General features: G+C 35.0%; 1 protein-coding gene across 1 annotated transcript in view; it reads left to right on the top strand.

Annotated features, from left to right (window-relative positions):
* PKHD1 (PKHD1 ciliary IPT domain containing fibrocystin/polyductin) overlaps positions 1-26,719 on the top strand; it is a 486,267-nt gene that overhangs the window by 299,155 nt on the left and 160,393 nt on the right. The window contains 3 exon segments of the mRNA XM_030315703.1: positions 274-411; positions 19,249-19,362; positions 21,734-21,821. Coding sequence (XP_030171563.1) covers positions 274-411; positions 19,249-19,362; positions 21,734-21,821 — 340 coding nt within the window.

Raw genomic sequence — 26,719 nt, 5'->3', positions numbered from 1 at the left:
TGTTTGAGGCACAAACACTGCCTTTTGGCCATAACACTTGTTTTTTTAGGCAATGGAAGGATTTATTAATCATGCATTTTTTTAAACTCCTGTCTCTTTATTAAGGCCTAGTCCTTTGAAAACTACTTGTTCTAGTTGCTGCACCCGGCCTGGCATTGGTAGCAACATAAGCAGCTCCTAAATTGCCTAGAGAATCTCAGGGTAAATCACTAGAGGAGAGAAGGCAATTCTTGTATTGCTTATGTGTCTGAGCAATTTCTTTTTCTTCCTCAGACAGGACTGTCCTTGTGGATATGAATCTTCCATTCCTCAAAGGCCTCTATGTGATGGGGACTTTAGAATTCCCTGTGGACAGAAGCAGTGTTCTGAGTGTGGCATGCATGGTCATTGTAGGCGGGGAGCTGAAAGTTGGTGAGTAGAGGGCACATGGATTGGGAGCATAATGGGAATTAAACTCTATGAGAAGGGCCTTGGGAAATGATGGTATCATCTAGCAGGTTGTTTAATAGAGTTTGGGGAGGGCTAAGGCAAGGGGCAAGTTTACTAGTAAAACTTTTCCTCTTCAAGCTTTAGACAACACAGACAGAAGTGACTTTGATTGGTCAGTCATTCTTGGATGTCCACCCACTGTCATCAGGCCATGTTTCTGGCCCTAGGGACCTCCAGCTGCTGCACATGGCAGGCCTCTTGTTCTTCTCCAGGCCACAGATCAATTCTTCCCTTTGGTCCTTTGTATGAGAGTTTACCTGTGGCTCATGCTTTCAGAAGGATTTATTTTTTGGTTAACTAACTCACAGTAAAATTTCAATTGCTATCTTAGTGTGGATCCTTGGGAATACAGACCTGAAAGCAAAATATGTGCTAATGCTTTACTGGGGCAAATAATCACAGTGAAGTGACAAAAGAGAAGTGAAAGAAAAAAGAGGGAAAGCAAACACAAGATGGTCACAGCTGCTTAAGGAAACAGGGCTATTTGCTTGGCTATGTGAGGTGCCTTGAGAGAAGCCTTATAGAGTCACCACATCTTGGGACAATAAGGGGAGCAGCTGGGGAGAAGGGTGGAAGTTCACTTTGTTCACCCCAAACCCATGAACTTGGTCTTTCTTTGTTATGTTTCATGGCTCTCTGGGAATCTAGTGGAGGGGCCAGAGGCTCAGTAGATGCCAGGAGATGGGGCTACCCCGGGTAAGAAATGAAGCATGTTGCTGAAGCCAAGGGACAAGCGGTTGGTGTAGATCTGGAGGTTAGTGTATTAGTCAGGTCTGGTGCATTGGCTTATGCAAATAAAAAGTTTGAGTTCGTATAGGTGAACTGTATACTTGGAACTGTTGTAAGAAGTAAGTATACAATGATAAAAAAAACATGTACTCTGACCCCAAAGGAACTACTTTTGAACTCAGTAAGGCAATCTGCTTTGCCCCTCCCACCCCCACCCCCAAAGGAGTTAAAAGAGAATTCCCAGGAACAGTAATACCTTACCCCAAAGAAGTAAGTTACTGATGGTGAGGAATGGAAATACTTAGATATTTTTATTAGGTAGCATCCAAATGTTAGAATCTCTGGTGAAAGAGATTTCTAGGTCTAACCACCTGTCTAGAGTTTAAATCACTGTGAAGATTCCTCAAAAATTATGGTCAAGCCATTTCTCAAATACTTCCAATGACAGAAAAATCAAAACATTTTAAGATAACCTGTTCTCATTTTTAAAAATTCTATTTAAATTCCTGTCCTTCTATTAAGTCAGTCTGTCTTTCTCTAATATCTGTTGGTTCAGGTTCTTTGATCTGATCTGTACAGGATGAGTTTCAAATTCCCTTCCCTTGATAGCCCTTCATTCACATTTTCTTGAATATTCTCTTTTTCAGAGTTTGCAGTTCCTATTATTTTAACCACAGTTAAATCATAGTTATTGTAATCATTGTTATTATGATTACATAGTTATATTATTGTGATATCTTTTTAATCATAGTTATTGATACTTTAAAATAATTTTTATTTTTCCAATACAAAACTGGAAAATGGAGAAAAGCAAATAGAAGTTACATAACAGATATGAAGTAATCATTCATATTCCCAAATGTAAAGATAACCACAGTTATATTTTGTAGTCTTGTCTTTAAATCATTTTTCTCTGGCACATGCATATACACACATACACATACACACTTTAAAACAGAGTATACAATGTGATAATCTTTTGGATTCTGTGTTAACAATGTGAGAATTTCCTCAGCACATTCTTTTTCCAGGACATGGTTTTAATAATGTTAATATTCCATATCTATGTATGTATACATGCATGTATAATAATTTAGTTAACCATTTTCCTATTGTTGAATATCAAGGTTATTCAGATTTCTTTTTGTCCAAGTACCTTACTATGCAATGAACAATTTAGAATTCAAATCATTATTCATATCTCTGATTATTTCCTTAGGATAGACATTTGTAAGTAGAATTAATGGGCTTAAGGATAAGTGCATGTTTTTATTTGAATTGTGGTAAAATTCATATAACTTTACTCAAGTTAAACTCAGGATCATTTGCTACATGCACAGTGATGTGCAACAATTACTTTTTCTAGTTCCGAAACATTTTTAAAAATTTTAATTCTAGTATACTTAACATACAGTGTTATATTAATTTCAGGTGTATGATACAGTGATTTTTGTTATTCAACAACTCTATATACTACTCAGTGCTCATCATGATAAGTGTTAATCCCCTTCACTGATTTTCCCATCTCCCCACCCACCTGTGCTCTGGGAGCTATCAGTTTGTTCTCTATAATTAAGAATCTGTTGGTCTTTTTTGGAAGAGTGTCTATTCGTGTCTTCTGTCCATTTGCTAATTGGATTATTCATTTTGGGGGGAATTGAGTTTTCTAAGTTCTTTATAGATTTTGGATACTAACTCTTTATCAGATATGTCATTGGCAAATAATTCCTCCCATTTAGTTGGCTTTTAGTTTGATTGATTGTTTCCTTTGTGGCCCAGAAGCTTTTTATTTTGGTGTAGTCCCAGTAGTTTAGTTTTGTTTCTCTTAGCTTTTGTTTCTCTTGCCACAGGAGACATATCTAGAAAAATGTTGCTGTAGCCAATGTCAGAGAAATTACTGTGCTCTATTTTAGGATTTTTATGGTTTCAGGTCTCACGTTTAGGTCCTTAATCCATGTTGAGTTTATTTTTGTGTATAGTATAAAAAAGTGGTCTAGTTTCATTCTTTTGCATGAAGTTGTCTCATTTTCCCAACACCATTTGTTGAAGAGATTTTCTTTTTCCCATTGCATAATCTTGCCTTCTTTGTCAAAGATAAATTGACCATATAATTGTGGGTTTATTTCTGGGTTCTCTATTCTGCTCCACTGATCTGTGTGTCTCTTTTTGTGCTAGTACCATACCGTTTTGATCACTACAGTTTTATAGTGTAACTTGAAATGTGGGATTGTGATACCTCCCGTTTTGTTCTTTTGGTTTTTTTTTTTTTTTTTTCCAACGTTTATTTATTTTTGGGACAGAGAGAGACAGAGCATGAATGGGGGAGGGGCAGAGAGAGAGGGAGACACAGAATCGGAAACAGGCTCCAGGCTCTGAGCCATCAGCCCAGAGCCCGACGCGGGGCTCGAACTCACAGACCGCGAGATCGTGACCTGGCTGAAGTCGGACGCTTAACCGACTGCGCCACCCAGGCGCCCCCCGTTTTGTTCTTTTTGAAGATTACTTTGGCTATTCAGGGTCTTTTGTGGTTCCATACAAAGTTTAAGATTATTTGTTCTAGTTCTATGAAAAATGCTATTGGTATTTTTGATAAGGATTGAATTAAATGTATAGATTGCTTTGGGTTAAATGGACATTTTAAGAATATTTGTTTTCCCATTCCATGAGCATGGAATATCTTTCCACTTGTTTGTGTTGTCTTCACTTTCTTTCATCAGTATTTTATAGTGTTCAGACTACAGGTCTTTCACTTCCTTAATTAAGTTTATTCTTAGATATTTTATTATTTTTGTTGCAAATGTAAAGAGGATTGTTTTCTTTCTCCTTTTCTTAAATGTTTATTTAGTTTTGAGAGAGAGAGAGAGAGAGCATGAGCAGGGGGGAGGTGCAAAGAGAGAGGGGAACGGAAGATCCGAAGCAGGCTCTGCACTGACAGCAGGGCTCTAACTCCCAAAATGCAAGATCATGACCTGAGCAGAAGTCAACTGACTAAAGCACCCAGGCGCCCCAATGGGATTGTTTTCTTAATCTCTCTTTCTCTTACTTCATTATTAGTGTATAGACATACAATGGATTTCTGTATATTGATTTTGTATCCTTTGATGTTACTGAAATTATTCATCAGCTCTAGTAGTTTTTTTGGTAGAGTCTTTAGGGTTTTTTATATATAGTATGAAGACATATGCAAATAGTAAAAGTTTTACTTCTTCCCTACCAATTTGGCTGCCTTTTTTCTTTCTCTTTGTTGTCTCATTGCTGTGGCTAGGACTTTCAGTACTATGTTTAACAAAAGTGGTGAGAGTAGACATCCCTGTATTGTTCCTGACCATAGGGGAAAAGCTCTCAGTTTTTACCATTGAATATGATGCTACTTGTAGTTTTTTTCATATAGGACCTGTATTATCTTGACATATGTTCCCTCTAAACCTACTTTGTTGACGGTTTTTATCATGAATGAATGTTATGCTTTGTCAGATGCTTTTTTTGCATCTATTAAAATGATCATATGGTGTTTATCCATTCCCTTGTTGATATGATGTATCATAATGATTGGTTTGTAAATATTGAGCCATTCTTGTATCCCAGGAATAAATCCCCCTTGATTATGGTTAATGATATTTTTAATGTATTGTTGGATTTAGTTTGCTAATCTTTTGTTGAGGATTGTTACATCTGTGTTCATCAGAGATGGTGGCCTATAGTTCTCTTTTTCTGTCGTACTTGGTATCAGGGTACTGCTGTCCTCATAGAATGAATTTGGAAGCTTTTCTATTCTTTTTTTTTTGGAATTGTTTGAGAAGAGGTATTAACTCTTTTTTACATGTTTTCTGGAATTTACCTGTGAAACCATCTGCTTCTGAACTTTTTTTTGTTAGAATTTTTTGGGAGGTTATACATTTCTAGAAATGGATACATTTTTTCTAGTGTGTCCAATTTGTTGGCATATCATGTTTCATAATCTCTTATTATACTTTGTGTATCTGTGATATGGTTGTTATTTCTCGTCTTTCATTTCTGATTTCATTTATTTGTGTTTTCTCTCTCTCTTTTGTTTTGAAGAGTGTGGTTAAAGGTTTATCAATTTTGCTGATCTTTTAAAAAAGTCAGTTTCTATTTTCATTGATTTGTTCTTTAGTTTCATTTTAGTTTATTTTTGCTCTAATCTTTATAATTTCTTGTCTTCTACTAATATGGGGTTTTATTTGTTCTTCTTTTAAGTTCCTTTTAGATATAAGTTTAGGTTGTTTATTTGAGATTCTTGTTTCTTGAGGTAGGCCTGTATTGCTATAAACTTTCCTCTTAGAATAGCATTTGTTGCATCCCAAATATTTGGACCATTGTGTTTTCATTTTCATTTGTCTCCATATATTATTTTATTTCCTTTTTAATTTCTTGATTTGCCCACTCATTGTTTACTGGAATGTTATTTAATATTCATGTATTTGTGCTTGATTCCACATTTTTTTCCTGTGGTAGATTTCTAGTTTCATTGCATTGTGGTTGGAAAAGATGCATGGTATGACTTCAATCATTTTGAATTTGTTGACACTTGATTTGTGGCCTAACATGTGATCTGTTCTGGAGAATATTCCATGCGCACTTCAAAAGAATGTGTATATTATGTTGATTTAGGATGGAATGTTCTAAATATATCTATTAGATCCATTTGGTTTAATGTGTCATTCAAATCCACCATTTCCTTGCTGATTTTCTGTTTGGGTGATCAATCCATTGATGGAAATGGGGTGTTAAAGTCCCTTACAATTATTGTATTATTACTGGTTACTTCTTTTATATTTGTTAATGGGTGCTTTATGTATTTGGTTGCTCTCATGCTGGGTGCATAAATATTTACAATTGTTATTTATATCTTGTTGGATTATTCCCTCTATGATTATGTAGTGTCCTTTGTCTCTTGGTATAGTCTTTATTTTAAAGCTATTTTGTCTGATATAAATATTACTACTCTGGCTTTTTTTTCACCTCCATTTGCATAATAAATGTTTTTCTGTCCCTTTGAATCTGCATATATCTTTAGGTCTGAAATGAGTCTTTTGTAGGTAGCATATACATGGGTCTTGCCTTTTATCCATCTGTCACTCCATATCTTTTGACCAGACTGTATGATTGGAGTGTCCATTTGTATTCACAGTAATTATTGATAGGTATTAACTTATTGTCATTTTGTTACTTGTTTTATGGTTGTCTTTGGAGTTCTTCTCGTTCAGATTAGTCTATGTTTTAAAGTCCTCGATACATGTTGTCAAACTGCTTTTCAGAAAGATTTTATAAATTTGTACTCTGTTCACGTATCTCAGAGTTATGAGATCCCTCACTCCCTGACATTGCCTTTAAACACTACTTTGTTCAATTCCTATGAGAGTATGAAGCCAGAGGGAAAGAATTTTTCCTAGGTGGACCCTGACAGAGTCAAATGAGTATAGCAGTGACGAGCATGGGCTCTAAGTCAAATGGCTTGGGATCAAATCCATGTTGGTTATCTACTTGCTGTTTGACCTTAAGCAAATTACCCTCTGGACACATCCATTTATTCAGCAGTAAAGTACATGGCAAAATGGAAACTTCCTTGGAGGAATGTTAAAACCATTAAACATAACAGTTTCTTCTATGTGCTTGGCATGTAATAAGTATTTGATGTTTCAGTTTATCTGTCAGGGTGCTCGCAGAAGATAGATGTCATACTGAATTGGACTTATTTGAGGAAATGTTAATGAAGGAGAGAGTCACAAAAATCCAAATGGCATGGGGAATTCCCCAGGGCTAGTAACAGCAGAGCATCCTTACTACCCTTTGCCCTAAAGGAGTGAGAAAAAGAAGTCATTGCTGGAATTAGAGATGGCAGAGGATGTATGGAGATAACTGGCAGAAAGTACCATGACCTTTTGTGTCTGGGACTAACTCAGTACAAGGAACAGCTAATAGATATAAAAAAAACCTTGATCTCACTTTCTTTGTTTCCTCACCTCCTGCTTGTGCTTCATTTGACTAAAGCCAACCGGAGCTCAGAGTAAAGGAGAGCTCAATGTAGTACCTGCAGGTCAACAGTATCCTGGGGGCACTGAGCAGAGGAAAGAAAAGCAGACTTTGAAAATGGAGGCATCAACAGAAGCTCTCCAGCACAATTAGCTTCTAGCTACCATAATAGATACCATCTTTTTATTAATATTTCCAAACATTGAACTACCTTCTCTGTCCAGCCCTTTATGCAGTTGGTCCTGCCAACTATATTGTAAACTGTAATTCTTACTATTTATTTATTTATTTATTTATTTATTTATTTGAGCAAGAATGTGCACAAGCAGGGGAAGGGCAAAGAAAGATGGGGAGAGAGAATATCAAGCAGGCTCCATGTGCAGCATAGAGCCCAGCACGGTGCTTGATCCCACAACCCTGGGATCATGACCTGAGCTGAAATCAAGAGTTGGAAGCTCAACCAACTGAGCCACCCAGGCCCCCCAAATTCGTACTCTTTTTTGTGTCCTGCCTCTAATACATATCTCTACATTGTACACTTGTGTAAGGATTATTTTGTTTTCCCTTCAGTTCTAGGGGGATCTAAATGTAATACTTTTTAACTTACCTTTTTATCATTTCAATCCATTTTTCCACAATGGGGAAATCCTTTTAAATTCTGATCTTTTTCTCTCAGATTAAGCTTGTTTGCTCATTTATTTAATATTTTATAAAATCTTCATCCAGCTAACTGATAGAAATACTTAATAAAACTGAGCCTTGTTCTTCTGACTAGAAAATGTATTTCAGTTGGATAGCTATTGCTAAGATTGGTCTTTTTTTTTTGTAAATTATTTTTAGGTTTCTCAGTTCAATTACTACTATAATAAAAGCTTGTACCTGAAAATTTATACTTTTGAAGAGAAGTAACATGGAAACTTTCCAGTTTTGATTTATACATTTCAAATTTTATTTTAAAATTTGTCTATTCCCCACTATATTTTTACCTATTAGTAGGCAGTGGTGTATTATTTTTGTTCCTGCTTTGTCCATGTGTTGTAGGCCTAAAGGTTGATTACTAGAACCCATCTGCCCAATTTTATATGTATTATGCCTGAAGGAAGACTTTCAACCCATCTGTCTAATTCTACCACACCCTAAAGAAATCCCAACATGAAATAGATAATAAGACTGGTTACTAAACAAACTTAATAGATGTGGACATTGGCACAGAGCACTGCCAAAGTATGTCTGCTGTCTGATGCCATTTGATCCAAGTCCTAACATTGTGGAATTTATATTTCTTGGTGGTCCTTTTAAGTCAACTAGTGCTGGCAGAAGGTATCAACTGACTTTTAGTAGAGTAGAAAGATAGAATGCTATAGAATTAGAAGGAAAGTTTAATATCAAAGCCTTGCTCAGAGGGTTATAGTTGCATCACAAATGCCAAACTCAGTTTCATTCTTTGTGCAGTGATTATCTCATTAATCTGATACAACACTTGAGATAAGCTTAAAGTATTTCATTTTTCTGTCCATTCTTTAATTTGTCATGTGTTTGCTCATTGCCTATTGTTTGCCAAGTACTATGGGAGAAGCTGGATGCACAGAAATATCAGTCATGAACCCTAGCTTGCAAGAAATGTCTCCATAAAATAGTGGAGACAGACAAGTAAAAACATAAATGGAAGAGTCCCATCTTCCAACCTGGAGGGGCTTAAAGATCAAGGAAGAGATCTCAAAAGTCACATATTTGTGGAAATGAATTGTACCTTCAGGAAAGTATAGGGAATATGTATGTCTGCATTGTAGGTTTTATAGAATGGTGGTAGCCAGTGAAGCTTTTTGGCCTTATACATTATGTTAAGGAGTTCGGATTTTATCATGAAGGCTGTGAGGAGGGTAGTCCCTGAATAGTTTTAGGTAAGGAAGTGACATAATTGGATTTGGTCTTAGAAAGATCACTCCTGGCAGTGGAAGGTGGGGGGAATGAGGCAGTATATTGGAAGGGTCACAGTAAAATGTGAGAAGATAGTAAGACGTTTCAGGAGAGACCTTGTAAAGGAATCAACTAGGGCACTGGAAATAAAAAGGAATAATTAATTATAGAAATACCGAGTGTGTAAAAAAGTCACTAGAACCTAGTAACAATTTTGATGTCAGGTGAGGAGTTTTTTAGAACCCATGCCACATTTCAGGTTGGGAGATCTGGGTCAATGGTAGTATGAGGTTAGAATCACCTTTCTACCACTTGTTAGTTGAACAACTGTGGGTAAGTTACAGGATCTATCTCTGCCTCAGTTTCCTTCCCTTCAGAATGGGAATAATAACAGTTCTTATTTCATGGAGTTGTATGAGAATTAATTATTTATTAAAGTGCTTGTAATAGTGTCAGACACATAGAAAGCCCTCACAGTTTTTTGTTGAATAGGTAGACTCATACACCTCAAGATTAGATTTCAGTGTATGTAAGTGGCTACAATTTGGGGGAGTACCAATGGTGTTAAAGAAAGGGCGGATAGAAGAAACTGAGCTCAGGAAGGAGGATGGAAAAGAAACAGCAATGCAGGGAGAAGGAAAATGAAATGACAAGAAAATAATATATTGAAACAAAGAAGGGAATTTATAAGAAAAAAGGAGTAGTCATTAGTATGAAATTAGCAGAGAGCAAAGAAAGTTGGAAAGGAAACTGGCCATCTTATTTTGGCTTTTTTTTTTTTTATTTTTGTTTTATAATGACTGTTCAATATAGGTTTGACACAACGTTATTTTGTATGTGGAACAAAGAAAAAAACTAACACATTATTTTAGGGACAGTAACTTTTAATACATTGAATACCATTTCTTTAACAACTTCATTTTTTTGGCATTAATGTAATCTTAAGTATAAGTGAACATATTAAATGTCATGTTTAAAAATGAATAGTAATCCATATAAGAGTGATGTCATTAAACCTGTATGTGCTTTCATGAATAACTTTCTTCTGGATGATATTTTGTGGCAAATTAGTAAATATTAAGGAGAAAATAATTCCTCTGATATGATTTTCCCAAGTTTTACATATAGATTTGTCCCTGTCTCTGTCCCTTTCCTCTTGCTTCCTTCTGTTTCTTTCTGCTTCATTGATGGCCTGCTCAGTGGCAAATATTCTTTCTGAGACTTGAGTACTCAGCAGTAAGGAAGACAGATAAGGTTCCCGTTTAATGAAATGAAGCAAAGTCCCGGTTGCTTTCTAAAGTCTTAAAGATACAATTGAGGCCAAATTATGCTGAAAATGGTTACTTTTTCATAATATCATAAGTATAATATTAACAAGAGAGAAATTAGTTTAGGATCCTCATGGCAATTCTAGAGAGCTGGATTATATTTCTAGTTAAGCAACTCATTCTACAACTTTTGGAGTATTCTCTAATAGTAGATTTAGAACAGTAATATCACAGACCTAAATGATTCTGTGAATCCTCTGTTTCATTACATGGATAAGGAAACTGAGCTCCTGCGTGATAACTGATTTGTTCTCCCATCTCCTAGCTGATAAAGACCGGGACCAGGATTAGAGGCTATTTTAGTTACCTTAAATACTCATCCTTCAACTGAAGGCAGTGCCCAAGGACTATTTTTACTGTGAGCACCTCCTGACTCCATTTAGTAGCTTTCACTGTGTCTTTTGTTCTGGTCTCTTCTCTTAATTCATATTGTCATTATTGCATTCATCTTATTGTTACAAGGTGGTATGTTTCACCTTCCCTATTATGATAGACTAGACATTTTGTGACCCTAGTGCCTAGTACATAGTAGAGTTCAGATAGTGTACTGTGTGACTGATTAGTGTATATATAAATGAATGGATATATCTAAGTCTGTCTTTCAGCTCAATGCCTTTTTCTTGTAACATGTTCAGTCTCCTTAGCTTAGACTTAAATGTCTACATCTGTGAGGAAGGAATTATAGTATTAATGTGTAAATGACTACAATGCTTTTCCCCTCTGTATGAAAGGAATTAAATAATGACAAAACAATGAAAAATGGGTAATATTCTACAAATCCGAAGTATTTTCAATTTTTAGTCTGTCTAGGAGAGAAAAACTCATAAAAATGCCCAACTCAAAGCCTGTTTAATAAACATTGGTATGTTGATTGCTTGAAATGTTTGCATTTCATTGTCCATGAGTAGATGTCTGAACTCATCTTTTACACTGGTATCTTCTGAGAGAGGACATCATTCCTATGCTTTAAAATGTGTTCTTTGTCTTAGATACCAATGACATTAACATGTTATTCATCCAAATGTTCAGCTCAATAGAGTGTTTTAAGCTCATAGTTTTAAAATTGCAAATGGAGGAGCACCTGGGTAGTTCAGTCATTTAGGTGTTCAACTCTTGATTTTGGCTCAGGCCATAATCTCATGGTAATGGGATTGAGCCCCACATCTGACTCAGTGCAGACCTCAGAGCATGCTTGGGATTCTCTCTCTCCCTCTGTCTCTTCCCTACCCCTGCTCATGCGCTCCCTCTCCCTCTCTATCAAAATTAATAAACAAAAAATAAAATAAAATTGCAAATGGAAAACTCTCTTCTGATGGTGTAGGTGAATTTCAGAGAGGGATTACTAGTAATAATTAGTGTCTTTAAAAGTTAATAGAACCCTCCTTGATCCCTAGGTAAGCAAAGACATGCCCCACACATCAATTTCCCTGAGGACATGGCAGTTCATTGTTTCCATGGCCTGTCACAACAAGGTCACATGACATGCTGCCTAGTTGCTCAGTAATTATGCTTAGAACTGGGTTTTTATCTTAAAACGTGTCACATATTGTTTTGCAGAGTTAGTGATGGGTATGTGTCAGCCTTGTCTCACATTTGTAGCCAGGTGCCTAAGGTCATCATTAGCACATGACTTTGATTGTCAGGAAATGAAGTACTGGGTCTATGGAAGCTTCTTTCATTGCTTCTATGATTGGGACTTTCTCAATCCTAAAGAAGAAAAATCCATACACAGTTTATTGCCTTCCAAACTGACAGTTCTGTAAGGCTCATTGGATGATTAAGTAATAAAAAGGAGACAAACCAGAGAAAAGTGTAGATTAAAACATATCCTCTAGCCTAAAGCCACAATACCCAGTAGTTAGACTCATTCAGTAGCCAGGGAATCTTGTAGCGATGTTTAAAAATAATATATTAAATTAAAAAATGTATATATCCTCTTTCAAGTTTATGCTTAGAAAATACAAATAAACCACACATTTAATGTGTAAATATTACCATAGGTATACATAAATATCTGCAAAAGAGATCATTTATAAATTGGCTAATATGGATCATGAGTGAAGAAATCAGTTTTTGTTTACACTGACAGTTTCCTAATGAAATTACTAGTTATGCAATAAAATTAAAAAGTGACACAAATGGGATGTTACTTTTAAATATTGTATTTATTTAACTATAAGGACAAAAGCATACAAGCTTTGTTCTTTACAAGTTCAGGAAACACCAAACTTCATTTCTTTGAGTCTTGAAGAAGAGTGGCAGCCAATGGTAAATAATACATATTTCAAAATGAATTTAAACACAGAAATATCTCTTTTATCTTTAGATGGATACTAGTTCTCTGACAGATAAACATCACACTATATATAATAATAAGTATATATGTGTGTGTGTGTGTGTGTGTGTGTGTGTGTGTGTGTGTGTGTATATATATATATATATATAAGCAAAACATTGATACAAGAAATGATTCTTCTATTTTTTGGGGTATCAGTTTCTATGAAACACATTTACAGTAATGTCTTTAATATTTTAATATTTTCTAAATCAGTGTTTCTGAAACTATATTTTGGACTCTTGAACTTCCATCACAATAACAGTAAAATTCCTTTAGAAATTGATTATTTTCAAATAATTAGTGAATTATATAATAAATAAAATAACTATTAAGTATTATTTAATTATTTTTGCATGGAAAAACTAAATTATTTTAAGCAAATAGGTGAATAAATGACTGAATAAATAATTTGTTTTCTTGTTTAGAAAACTATTTTAAGAGTGTTTGAGTTGGAGATAAATTTAATTGTATTTCCTGCAGTTCTGTGGGCTGGACATTCAAATAAGTATTCGCCTATTATTTTTGCTATTGAAACGTCTAGTTTCTAGCACTTTAGAAAGAGAACATTACTGGTTGGGAAGGGCTCACCTTGTTTTTCTTAATTTGTAAATTTGAATGTTAATTATAAAATGTAGCATTTCTTCATTGTTACTGCTACTATTTTTCCCATTATTACTACTAAGAGCCAACATTTTTAAAAGCATTTAAAACATTTGATACGTAGACACTGTGCCATGTATTACTAACATGCAGTACATCATTTAACTCCCAATAAAGTTATGCTATTATTATGTTTATTTTAAAGCTGCAGAAACCAAGGCTTATAGAAGTGAGTTAGCTCACCCTTGTTTATAAAGTTTTAAGGATTTTTATACATTTTACAAGTATGTGAGTGAATACATTATGTATTAACTTTTATTTATTTATTTTTTAAGTTTATTTATTTGGAGAAAGAGAGAACAAGAGTGGGGCAGGGGCAGAGAAAGAGGGAGAGAGAGAATCCTAAGCAGGCTCCATGCTTTCAGTGCAGAGCCTGATGTAGGGCTCAATCCCAAGAACCATGAGATCTTGACCTGAGCCAAAACTAAGAGTCTCATAGACTTAACCGACTGAACATCCCAGGCACCCTTAACTTTTATTTTAATATTCTATCAATTGTTGGACAAAATGACAGGCCTCATCAATGATAAAAACCTGTCAGCCAGAATACAATCACTCTCCAAGGGATTAGAGATTATCATTTGTGCCTACTTGTTACTCTTATAACCAATCATTATTTCATTGGACTAAAAGCCCTTTTCACCTAGTTTTGATTGTAGGGGAGGAATGTTTTAGGGATAGGTGGGTCAAATGTACACTAGGAATTAAAATCTAATTCATAATAAAATCTGCTTCACAATTTGATTGGTTTAGTTTGTTTATTTGCTAGTTTGGTTCTGATCATAAAAATGTTCTGGAGGCTCTGCTCTGAAGAAAATAGACATAGCAAGGCTCTAGAAAAATAATGGCGCTCCAGTTAGAAGCTCATATAACCGACTTCAGAGGACAGAAGAAATGTGCAAAATTAATTTTGGGGGATAATTTCCTAACCTTTCATGTGAAATCAATCATGATATCTCATGGAATTTCAAGGTTTACTTAGACAGAAATACAAATTATGTAGAAATACCGTTTGTTTCTTTGGATTCAATGAAAAGGACTTGAAAAAAGTTTTATCTAAAATTTCAGTCAATATACATCAAATATATGCATTTTCATGTATGTCAGTTATATCTCAATAGAGCTATAAAAATATTAATGTCATGGAAAAGCAGTAAAACATATAATTTTGGCCAGTTTCTGTTCTTTTGATTAATAAATACTTATTGATCAGTGTCCTTAAAACATAATAATCAGTTAATAAAATCTGAATTATGAAATATGCACATACAGAAAAGTTTATAAAATAAAAAATACACAGCTAAATTAAACCTAATTCCATTCCAGCAGGTATGTAGTAAGATCTAATTATTGTTTAATTTTCATTTCTCTCATCTCTAATGTGATTAATACTTTAAAACTTTTTATTGTTTATTTGATATCGTTTTGTGAAGTAGATGTTCTCTTGCCATCTTTTAAAATAATGAATTCTCTGTTTTATATTGATTTATTGGAGACACTTATATATTCTACAATGTACCTTTTGTTGGTTATATGTATTGCAAATGTCTTTGCCTACTCTGTGGCTTGCTTTTTCACTCTCTTAATGATATCTCTAGATAATTGGGAAATTTTTATTTCAATATAGTTCATTTTATAGACCTTTCCCTGTATAAATTGCACAGTTTGATTGAACTGTGGTCAGCAAGCATCTATGATTCCAATCCTTTTAAATTTGTTAAACTTGCTTTAGGGTCACCATATGATCATTATTTGTGACTCTGTTGTACATGTCGCAAAATGACACGTATTCTTTTGGGTCTAATTTTCCATCCAGGACTCTTATGTCAGAGTTGCCAATAGTATTATTCAAAACTGCTATATCCTTACTGCTTTTTGTTCATTCTCTTCATAGTTATGTTTAATTTTCCACTGTTATTATAGGTATATCTATTTTCCTTGTATTCTGTCAATTTTTGCTTTATTTATTCTGCAGCTTTGATGCCAGGCACATAGATGCTTAAGATTATTCCAACATTGGTGAAATGGGTCTTTTTTACTCTGGAGTATTCCTCTTTATTTCTCTTTACTGCAAAAAGATTGGTTAAAATTACCTAATTTTTCATTTCATTTCATTTCTGATAAAACATAAATGAACTCTACTGGCAGTACACAGTCTTTTCTTTTGATTAGCTCACTATAGAGAGTAGGAGGCCATCAGGTAGAAGGGACTTACAGCACAGTTTAGATGTAGTGACATAAGCCATAGAAGGGGCCACTTGACCAAATCTTAGCTGACAAGGAAGGATCCCAAAAGAGGTGGCATCAGAGCTGGGTTTTGGTGTGTTAAAGACTTAAATGACTCAGCTTTTGAGCATGTCAAGGAAATTGGGGAAGAGGAAGGGGATCTAAATGGACAGTGGTTTCCAATCATTTATTACTTCAAAGTGTTTTCAATTGTTTGTTATTTTAAATAGATAACACTGCAGTAAAGAACTCCAGGAAATCACCTTTGTCCATATTCCGTACTATTTTGTCAGAACAAGCTCTTTGGGGGGGGGGGGGACAGCAAGGAGTGTGGACATCTTTATTCACAGAAGAGAGCATCTAATTCGAAATCATAGAAGGCTGTTAGACATAAACTACAGTGGAGCCATGTTTTGAGGGATGTCCAGGAGTTAAGACAACAGTGTTGATATTAAAGCCTGGGGACTCTCATGTGCACAGAGGAGAGAGCGTAGAGGGAATAGCAAGTAATTCAGTGTGTGTTGGCTTAGTTACAAGGTGTGGAGAGTCATGTTGAGAGAGTGGGCTTAAGTGTAAACTAGGTTTATACTTGATTCCATCAAAGAGCTTTAGTTAATGAAATAATATAAGGTTCTTTTCCCTTTTCTTACCTTTGAAGTTCATGGAATCCATTTGTACCATATTCCTGAAATCGTTATAACAGTTATCTTTTGTATGTCAGAACTTATTTTCTTCCATCTCCTCAGGTGATTTTAGCATCTGGAACATATTGTTTCCCCTCCATTGCCCACCATTGCACTAAGTAATGGCAACCTCCCTTTACTTCTTTCCTGTTCCTCATGTCCACATGTCCTAGGATGGTACTTATTAAGTCTAAGCCCAGGCTCACCACTTATTAGCTGTGTAATTTCTGACAAGTTACCTAACCTCTCTTTGTCTTTGTCTCAGTTTCCTCAGCAATAATCCATCAGAGGGTTGGAAGAATTCAATGAAATTGTGGATGCAAAAACACCTGGCTTCTCTGCAATGCAATGACAGTGATTTCCCCTCTATTATGAGTATCTAAATTCATCCAGGTTGACAAATGCTTTTTGCTACAGTTTAGAGCAGCTTGAAGCAGCTTGAAAAAGGAAACCTGAGAGGAACTGTATTATCTCCAGAGCTTTCTTTCAGTGGTAGCTCCAGTCATTTAGGGACAAAGCCCAAGCTGGTGAGAGCCCTCACCTGTCTTTGATTGCTAGATCAGAGAATGAAAGAGGAGCCTGGCCTTTAGGGCTTCCCATTCACAGCTTTTACAAATTCAAGAGGTACTGCATTTTAATGTTAAAATGGCATAATTTTTCCCCCTCTTAGGTCATTCTTGTCTCCTTTCTACCCAGTGCCTACCCCCATCTTCCCCTTACCCCATGTAACAACAACAAAAAAATTCAAACCCTGGTCATTTCAGATATATCAGAATATCACAGCAGAGACTAATCTTGCCCAGACTTTCTGCGAAAGCTCACATGTGCTGCAGTTTGGGGTTGCATAATTGATTTAATCTCCGATTTTAGAGGAACGCTGAACTCTCTTTGTGGGACTCTGCATACATTTCTCTAGGGCAAAAACTGTCCTACTTTTTTCTCTCTGGTATCTGTTTAGTGCTAGGCCATTCCCCCCCGCCCCCCCCCCCCCCCCAAGAATCTAAACTACCCTCCGTGAAATAAATGAAATCACAGTTGGAAAACCGCTTACTGGACAGACTTAAAACTGCCAGATAAGAGCTACACCACACATGTTTTCTTAACATTCTCCTCCTCCCCTGCTTTCCTTCTTTCTGCTCTAGCACGTCTTTGTTTGGGTCCAGAGGATACATTAGTCACTCAGCTGAGGATTGGCATTCCTACCTGGAACAGCAGTGTACTCCAGCAATTCACTGGGAAAACAGGCTGTGGGGTCTGATCCTTGCCCACTGACCCACTGTCTGACTCCAGGCAGATTCACTTACCTCTCTGAGGCTTACTTTCAACACTGCCTCGTAGACTAATGGCTGTGAAGGCTAGACCATAAAGATGTAGCAAGCTGCAAACTCACAACTCACATGGGAACCTTTTGGCTAACCAGGTATATATATGGAATGCCAATGGAGGAGAATGATTTTACACCCTCTGAAAAACTGCTTAAGCAAAATGATAACCAGGCAATTTTAACTTCACTAGTTACTTCATAGTGTATCAGCAGCCTCATTTTGGTTGTTTTCAGGGATTTCTCAATTGGAAAGTCTCATTTGGTGACAGATATTCTTTGTCAGCCTGTTTGGTACAGTATATAGTTTGGGAACTATCTTCTCACCAGGTTCTTCTTGAAAAACGAATTCTTTGTAATACTTTCTGTATCTTAAGATGTATTTTCTGAAGTAAATAACCTTTATTAGGTCAATACTAAGTCTAGTCCAGCAAAATTCCCCAATTTGTATGCTGCAAAAGTGACCAAACTCCTCTGTTTGCATTGATGGATTAAGGCCAAAAGTCGTGCTGACCTTCATATCCTGAATGGATTTTCTTCATATGCTGCTAGAATAATTTCGGTTTAGAAAAAGACCCAGTACATGTTTAATAATCACTTGGCAGAAACTGTTCAAATTCACCATTGTTTAAATTCAGATTATTACTTACTAGTTGGATAAATTTGGACAAGTCCTTTAACCTCTTAGCCTTGTTATGTATGAATATTTAAAATTGACCTAAGAATCATACTTAGGGCACCTGGGTGGCTTAGTTAAGCATGACTCTTCATTTCGACTCAGGTCAGGATCTCATGGTTAATGAAATCAAGCCCCATGTCGGGCTCTGCACTGGCAGCATGGAGCCTGCTTGGGCCTCTCTTTCTCCCTTTCTGACCCTCCCCTGCTCACTCTCTCTCAAAATAAATAAACTTAAAAAAATAATAATAATACTTACTTCTCCGGATTGCTGTGAGGATTAAATGCTAAGATGCATGTAAAGCAATTTGGGGATACAGCCATAGACAGTGTATCAGCCAGGTTTTGCTGTAATTATGTGTAACAAATACTCCCCAAATCTCGTTGGCTTACAACAACAAATATTTTCGCTAGAATCAGTTGCAGCTTCTGTGTTCTTCAGCTCTGCTACCTTTGCCTTCATTCAGGCACTAGATGTCATTAAGGAATTCTCCTTTCATGACAGGGAACATAATAGCAAATGACCTGGTGAAAACTTGCAAAGTATTTTAAAGCATCAACTCAGAATTGGTATTACTATCACTTCTACCCAAATTTCATTGGCCAAAACAAGTCCCTAGGACAGGCTAATTTTAGTAGTTAGGAAAGTATACGCTTCCTGAATGGAGAAAGAAGAGTGAATATTTGCTGAAGAGCAATCCACTCTACCTCAGAGAAGTTTACTGCATCTCATTTCCCCCCCTTTTCTCATTTCATCATGTGACAATTGGCTCTTCTGTGTATAGTCTACATGATAGCATCTACTTTGCATTCTCTAAATTACATCACAATTTCCTCCTCTCTCTTTTAATTTCAAATTAATTTAAATTACTTTTCTTTGTAAACAGGTACTTTGGAAAATCCCTTAGGAAAAGAGCAAAAGCTTCTGATTCTCCTTAGAGCCTCAGAAGGAATTTTCTGTGACCGTTTCAATGGAATTCATGTTGATCCAGGAACAATTGGTAAGAGTATACTATAACTTTTTATTAAAAATGAAATGAAACGTATATTTCTGTGATGGAGAAGTGACATTCATAGAACACATACTAAATTTCAGGCACTCTTCTAGATAATTTATATTTATTATTTCACTTACCAGGTCTTCTGTACCAGTGTCCATTTTACAGATGTCAAAAATAGGACTCAGAGATGATTAACAATATGCAGAAGCCCACACAGCTCTATAGTGTCAGAGCTTAGATTTATATCCAGATAGGTCAGACACCAAAGCCTGGACTAAGAGTCTGTTATTAACTATAAATATTATGTGGTTGTTGATATATATATTTAATTGATCTAAAAAAACACGGTTGGCAGTTTCTTTATTTGGTACTGCCACAGCACCAAATCCTATTTTAAAGTTGACCTATGTAAAAGCATAGAAACTGAGACCGGGATTATATAACTAGGATGTGAAGCCTCACAATAACTCCATATTAAGGGATAGGTATAAAAAGCTGCTTATTCTAACATGTTTTTTTTTTTTTTCTTTCTTTGTATGGCAATACTAATTTTCTAAGATTTCAACAACCCAGTAAAATGGAAGCAGTCATGTTAGGCTAATATGAAGTTTGATAACCTAGTTTCAAAAAGTATAACCATTGCAAGATAGTACTGTACTTTCAGAGGGCTTTATTGTTTCAAAAGGATTTTTCATACATGCTTTTATCTTTTTACGAATATGAGGTTCAAGAATATTTTTACTTTTTTACTAGATGGATAACAGAACATTCCATTTATTTTTGCCTGTGGTATCCACTCTGTTCGGTGCAGCACCACATTGGATTAAACTTTGCTTTAGTATAAAAGGATGCCCATCTTAATCCTCAACTCCAGCGATATGGCCAAGCTAGTGTGTTTGAAATTTTCTCTGATATTAAATTGAATAAGGAATGAAATATTTCTCTGTATGCTTAAAATTGTATGATACCATGGTAAATTACAGATTTTAATTTTTTTACGTAGTATAATCTTGAAACAAGGAATGGGAGTTATTTTATAGTAAATCTTTGATGATTAGAAATGATCAAGAAATCTACTTGTCTGATCAGTCTAGTTTTCTGCATAACTCAGTTAAGGAAATTAACTGGTTTTCACCAAAATCGTTGTTGGACATTTCTTTAAATTACTTCACGTTCCTCCCCTTCCTACTTTACTTAGCCAATAGTGAAAAAGGTGGAATATTTTTAAAGATGATGATGATGATATCATATGAAATGTTTAGAGATAGGCATATATATATATGACTATCATTATGAAAGATCGATTATTCCAGGACATGTCTTAAAAGTTAGAATACTTGTTGCATTTCCATTAATCCTGATTTTTAGTTTTGTGACTTTTTCTGAATTAGAGTATGGAAAAAAATATAGATAGTGACATAAACAGGTGGTTGGGTTCTAACTGAGAATTTTTTTTGCTTACATTGTATTAAAACTCAAAGCATAGTATTTGCACCTTACTGGTATTTGGGGTTTTTTTAATTCAAGTTTTCTGCTAAAAATTGTGAAATCTTTAGATTTCAGTATTAGTGATATATTATGCACCAATCCAGGCATAAACAAACAATACATTTGGGTACAGGAAGAAAATGTTAGAACTTTTATTGAATCATATGTGAAGATATTCATATATGTGTATGTTTATCTAAAAATAAATAAATACACATGCATTAGGAGTGCATGATCATAATTTTGTTACTGCTTGGGTTCTGCTCAAAACATTTTGAGACCATTGGAATATGAGGAATTGTGCTACATGTGATTTTAAACAGCAATAAAACACGTAAGAGGAAAGACCTGAAGGAATAAAACTGGACCGCATCAAGCATATCCCTGGTACGACTTAAATTTATGAGTCTGAAATAAATTATATTTTGAAACAAAGGAGCTAGAGATCTATCCTTTGATATCTGTAATACAAAAAAATATGAGGTCCAACCACTGAAAACAAAGCTAATAGCACCAAATCCCTTACCTCAGGGAATAAAATTACCCTTGCCTTTTGGAAAATGAAGCCGATAACATAAAATATCAAAACCAGTTAACTTCCAACAGAACTGCAAGTCACATAATGGTAGAATGTAACTAGTTAGCCATTGGAGTGGTCCCAACTTTTGGATTACTAGATGTTGTTTAGCATGCATTTCTCTATAGCTTTTTGAGAGAAAGAGATTAAGTTTTGAAGAATTTATTCTTTGTCTGATAAGATGGACATCTTCATATGTAGTTTCTATACAACATATCCTGCACAGTAGCCTCTCTAATGAGCCTTACTTAAGTGGCCTTAATCCTCTAAAATTTCTTGTCCAACAGTTCCTCCTTTTACTTTCAGGGGTATATGGGAAAGTCCAACTTCATGGTGCTTGTCCTAAGAAATCCTGGACCCGTCTTGCAGCTGACATCGCCCCAGGCAACGAGAGGTAAGAAATGAGAGTATGTTAGAGAATGCACTCGTTTGTTTAGTTTGCTCCTGTTTCACATTTTGTTACAACACGAAATTAAATTTTAGATTAAGACTCAAAACTCAAGGATGAATAAACAGTAAACTAAGGGACAGATTAAAAAAAAACTCTGTAACATAATTGTGGTAGAATAAAGCAACCAAAGGCAGAAAAGACTATAGTTTATTTAAGGAGCAAAGTTTAGATAATGCATGTTTACTGCTATCAATAAATCTTTAGAAATATGAATTATATGAGATACTAGATGAAGTAAAACGTGAAATCATGATAGTCTGAGTTGAGATGATAGCTGGTTAAGAGAGAGACAAATAAAATAGGATTGAGATGAAGAATATGAAGAATCTTATGGAATTTATTTATTTATTTAAAATTTACTAGTTTTTTTTTGTTTTTTTTTAATTTTTTTTTTTTCAACGTTTATTTATTTTTGGGACAGAGAGAGACAGAGCATGAACGGGGGAGGGGCAGAGAGAGAGGGAGACACAGAATCAGAAACAGGCTCCAGGCTCTGAGCCATCAGCCCAGAGCCCGACGCGGGGCTCGAACTCACAGACCGCGAGATCGTGACCTGGCTGAAGTCGGACGCTTAACCGACTGCGCCACCCAGGTGCCCCAAAATTTACTAGTTTTTGAGAGAGAGAGCAGGTGAGGGGCAAAGAGTGGGGGACAGAGGATCCGAGCAGGCTCTGCACTTTCAGCACAGAGCCCAATATGGGGTTCAAACTCACAAACTGTGACATCATGATCTGAGCCAAAGTCGAATGCTTAACTGAATGAGCCACTCAGGAACCCGGAATTCTGTGGAATTTAAAGTGCAACAACAGAATTTAATAATGCACTCACTGGAAGTGGTAAAGAATGAAATCACCTCTGCCCCAAAGTGCATAAGCACTATGAAGAACACACCGATGGAATCTACCTGAATGCAGAGGACAAAATCAGGAGACAAAAGTCATAAAAGAGGGGCGCCTGGATGGCTCAATTGGTTAAGCCTTTGGCTCAGGTCATCATCTCGCGTTTCATGAGTTCAAGCACCGCACCGGGCTCTGTGCTGAGGGCTCAGAGCCTGGAGCCTGCTTCGGATTCTGTGTCTCACCCTCTCTCTGCCCCTCCCCTGCTTGTGCTCTCTTTCTGTCTGTCAAAAAATGGATAAATGTTAAAAAAAATTTTAAAAATCATAAAAGAGAAGGTATCCAAAGTACACATAGTAATTTCTCTTTTTAATAAGACCCCAGAGTAAACACAACAGAGAGAATAACGAAAACTCTACCTAAAATACCTTGGAGTACTTACATTTAATTTCAGTACGTTTAATTACAGTGCAAGAAAAAGCAGTGAACAAAGTAAAAGAAAAACAGAAGGGAACATAAAGCTTGTTAACCTTAGAATTCTCTACACCATTAAATATAGGAGGATAGTGGTGTAAAATATATATATGTTTAGGGAAAAAAAAAGATTATGACCAAAGAATTGGACACTCTGCTTAAATGCTATTTACATGTAAAAACAAACAAACAAAGGTATTTTTTGCTTTTTAAGAACTGAAAAATTTTTTTAAAAAGTATTCTATTTTTTTATTTTTTTAATTTTTAAAATTAGAGTCAATGTGTGTACCAGTGGGGGAGGGACAGAGAGAGAGAGAGAGAGAGAGAGAGAGAGAGAATTTTAAGCAGGCTCCATGCTCAGCACAAGAGCCTGACATGGGGTTTGATCCCACAACTCTGGGATCACTATCTGAGCCCAAATCAGGAGTCAGATGCTTGCAAGCACCTGAGCCACCCAGGTGTCCCTCAAAAAGTTTTATAATAAAGAGATTAAATTGATTTAAAGTTCACAAATAAAAATACAATTCAGGAATACTGTAAAGGTATATAAAAATATATTTTAATGGTAAGCATTGAAATAAGTTAAATGTCATACTGTAAATATGGCTATTAAAATAAGACAAAGTCTAATTGTTCTTATAAAAGAAACTACATAAAATTTGAAAAGTTAATGTATTAGGGTTCTGTTTATATAAATACGTATAACACATAGGTTATGTGTGTGTATATGTAGAATACATATATGTATATATATGTATATATATGTATGTATATATATATGTATGTATATATATTAGCGTATATAATAGTATATATAAAGAGATGTATTTGAACAAATTGGCTCACGTGCTTATGAGTACTGGTAAGTTCAAAATAATGTTGGCAGGTTGATAGGCTGCAAACTCTTGAGCTTTGTCTTGAGGCATAATTTCCTCTTCCTCTTGGAAACTTCAGTTTTGCTTTTAAGGCCTTCCAACTGATTGATGAGGCCCATCCACATTATTGAGGGTGATCTTTACTTAAAGTCAGTTCATTGTAGATGTTAGCCATATTTACAGAACACTTTTGAAGCAACACCTACGTTAGTGTTTGATAGAATAACTGGGTACTATAGCCTGACCACATTGACACATAAACTAATCATCACAGGTCATAATTCTCAGATAAAACTCTAGGTTCACTACCTGGGACTATGGCCATAGAAAACTGGCAATGGGGTATGAGTGCCAGATGAATTAAATATAGTCAATTTGTTGTTTAGAATAGGATATATACCTTACAAATCACCAGATAAGAGAATGAAAGAAACCATAAAATAAATAGTAAAACACAAAAACACAATAAAATTAAATAGTAAGAGAATTAGAACAATAAAGAAGTTGTAAAAAGACAACGGAAGTAAGAAAGAATAAATCTTCCAGTTATAAAAAGAAAATATGATTCTTAAAAATGACCCTATGTAGGAAAAAATTAGATAATATGGCAACATGTAATCACAACTTTTTTTTTTACTGGAGGAAAACAAAACCACTGTAGAAAAAATATTTTAATTAAATATTTAATTAAATACCCAAAATTCACTGAATAAAATGAATCATTGAAATAAAAACAAAATGACTCAAAATTATAAGAAAAGAAAAAATAAAATGTATAAAATAAATACATTTTACATTAATAATAAGACCTCAATCTCTAGGGAGATCCCAATAGTCAAGAAAGTTTTATACCAGGGGCACCTGGGTGGTTCAGTCAGTTAAGCATCCAACTTCAGCTCAGGTCTTGATCTCACAGTTTGTGGGTTCAAGCCCCACCTCTGGCTGTGTGCTGACAGCTCAGAGCTGGAGCCTGCTTTGGATTCTGTGTCTCCCTCTCTATCTGCCCATCCTCTGCTTGTGCTCTGTCTCTGTCTGTCAGCAATAAATAAATGGATATAAAAAAAACCTATATCTTTATACCAGATAACATAATATGGAAATCTATAAAGTAGATCTCAAAAAAAAATGAACTTGATAGAAAAATGATGGTAATGAAAGATATTTACTTACCTCTTTGAGTTTTTAACTTTTAAACTAGGTTAAAAATTATAGAGAAAGCATGAAGACATTTGAGTAATATAATAAAGGCAATTTATATATACAAGGAATATAAATATAATTTATCTCAGAATATAAATATAAACCTAATAAATTTTAGTAAACCAAAATGATGTCGAATATGATCACAATAAAATAAATATGAAGTTGAAAACATCTTAACCAACAATCTTAATCTCTTGCAAGATAAAAAAGCAGAAAAGAAAGAATAAACCTTCTAAATAACTTTTGTATGAAAGATATGAAAATTTCAGCAGCAGATTGCTAAGGAAATAACAATAATGACAGTATTGCATGAGACATGGCCAACATGCCATCACATTAAATACTTTCATTTTGAATAGTAAAGTACAAAAAAAATTAAGCTGTCAATATGAGAAACCATAAACAAAATAACCAGTAAGTCTAGTGAAATTAATTGGTGCAAGATAAAGGCAGAAATTGGTGAATTAGAAAGTAGGAAATTAGTAGACTTGAATTTTTTTTTTTAGAGATAATGATTTAATCCTTAACAACCTTAATTATACAAAGAAAACAATATGTAAAATCTGAAATGATAATTCAAGTATAACAGATGCCAAAGAGATTAGAATTGTAATACAAAAATGTGTATATTATAGAGTGCCATTCTGAAATTTAAAAATATAAGTTATATGTATGAATATAAATTATCATAATTGGCTACAGAAGAATATAGCTGAAACAAAAGCTAAAGACATGAAGTTACCAAAGATTTGTTCCCAAGAATACATTTGGCTGAAATAAATTTATGGCATATTCTTTGAATCATTAAAATATCAGACACTTTTTATGTTGTATGATCTATTCCATAGAATAGGAAAATATGGAAGTTTTTCAATTAGAAAGGAAGTGTAAAATAATTTTTAAAACAGCTGTAAAGATAACTAAAAAAAAAAGGAAGCGGGGCGCCTGGGTGGCGCAGTCGGTTAAGCGTCCGACTTCAGCCAGGTCACGATCTCGCGGTCCGTGAGTTTGAGCCCCGCGTCAGGCTCTGGGGCTGATGGCTCAGAGCCTGGAGCCTGTTTCCGATTCTGTGTCTCCCTCTCTCTCTGCCCCTCCCCCGTTCATGCTCTGTCTCTTTCTGTCCAAAAAAAAAAAAAAAGTTAAAAAAAAAATTTAAAAAAAAAAAAAAAAAAAAAAAGGAAGAAAACTGGAGCAATATTGAAGTGTAAATAAAATGACAAAATCCTAAATAAAACAGCAACAAATGAAATCCAACAGTTTGTTAGGGAAAAAAAGAAAAATCATGATTGTAATTTATTCAAGTAAAGAAGGATGGTTTAAAATGAAATAATTCTTTGGTATAATTTATTGAAGCCATATATATATGTATATAATATATATATACATATATATATGGACCATATATATATGGACTAAGAACATGATCAATTTGGTACAAAACTGAAACACATTT

The sequence above is a fragment of the Lynx canadensis genome, chromosome B2, assembly GCF_007474595.2.
Source record: "Lynx canadensis isolate LIC74 chromosome B2, mLynCan4.pri.v2, whole genome shotgun sequence".
NCBI classification, from domain to species: Eukaryota; Metazoa; Chordata; class Mammalia; order Carnivora; family Felidae; genus Lynx; species Lynx canadensis.
Note: the sequence above shows the minus strand (reverse complement) of the source record. Positions and strands in the feature narration are given on the sequence as shown.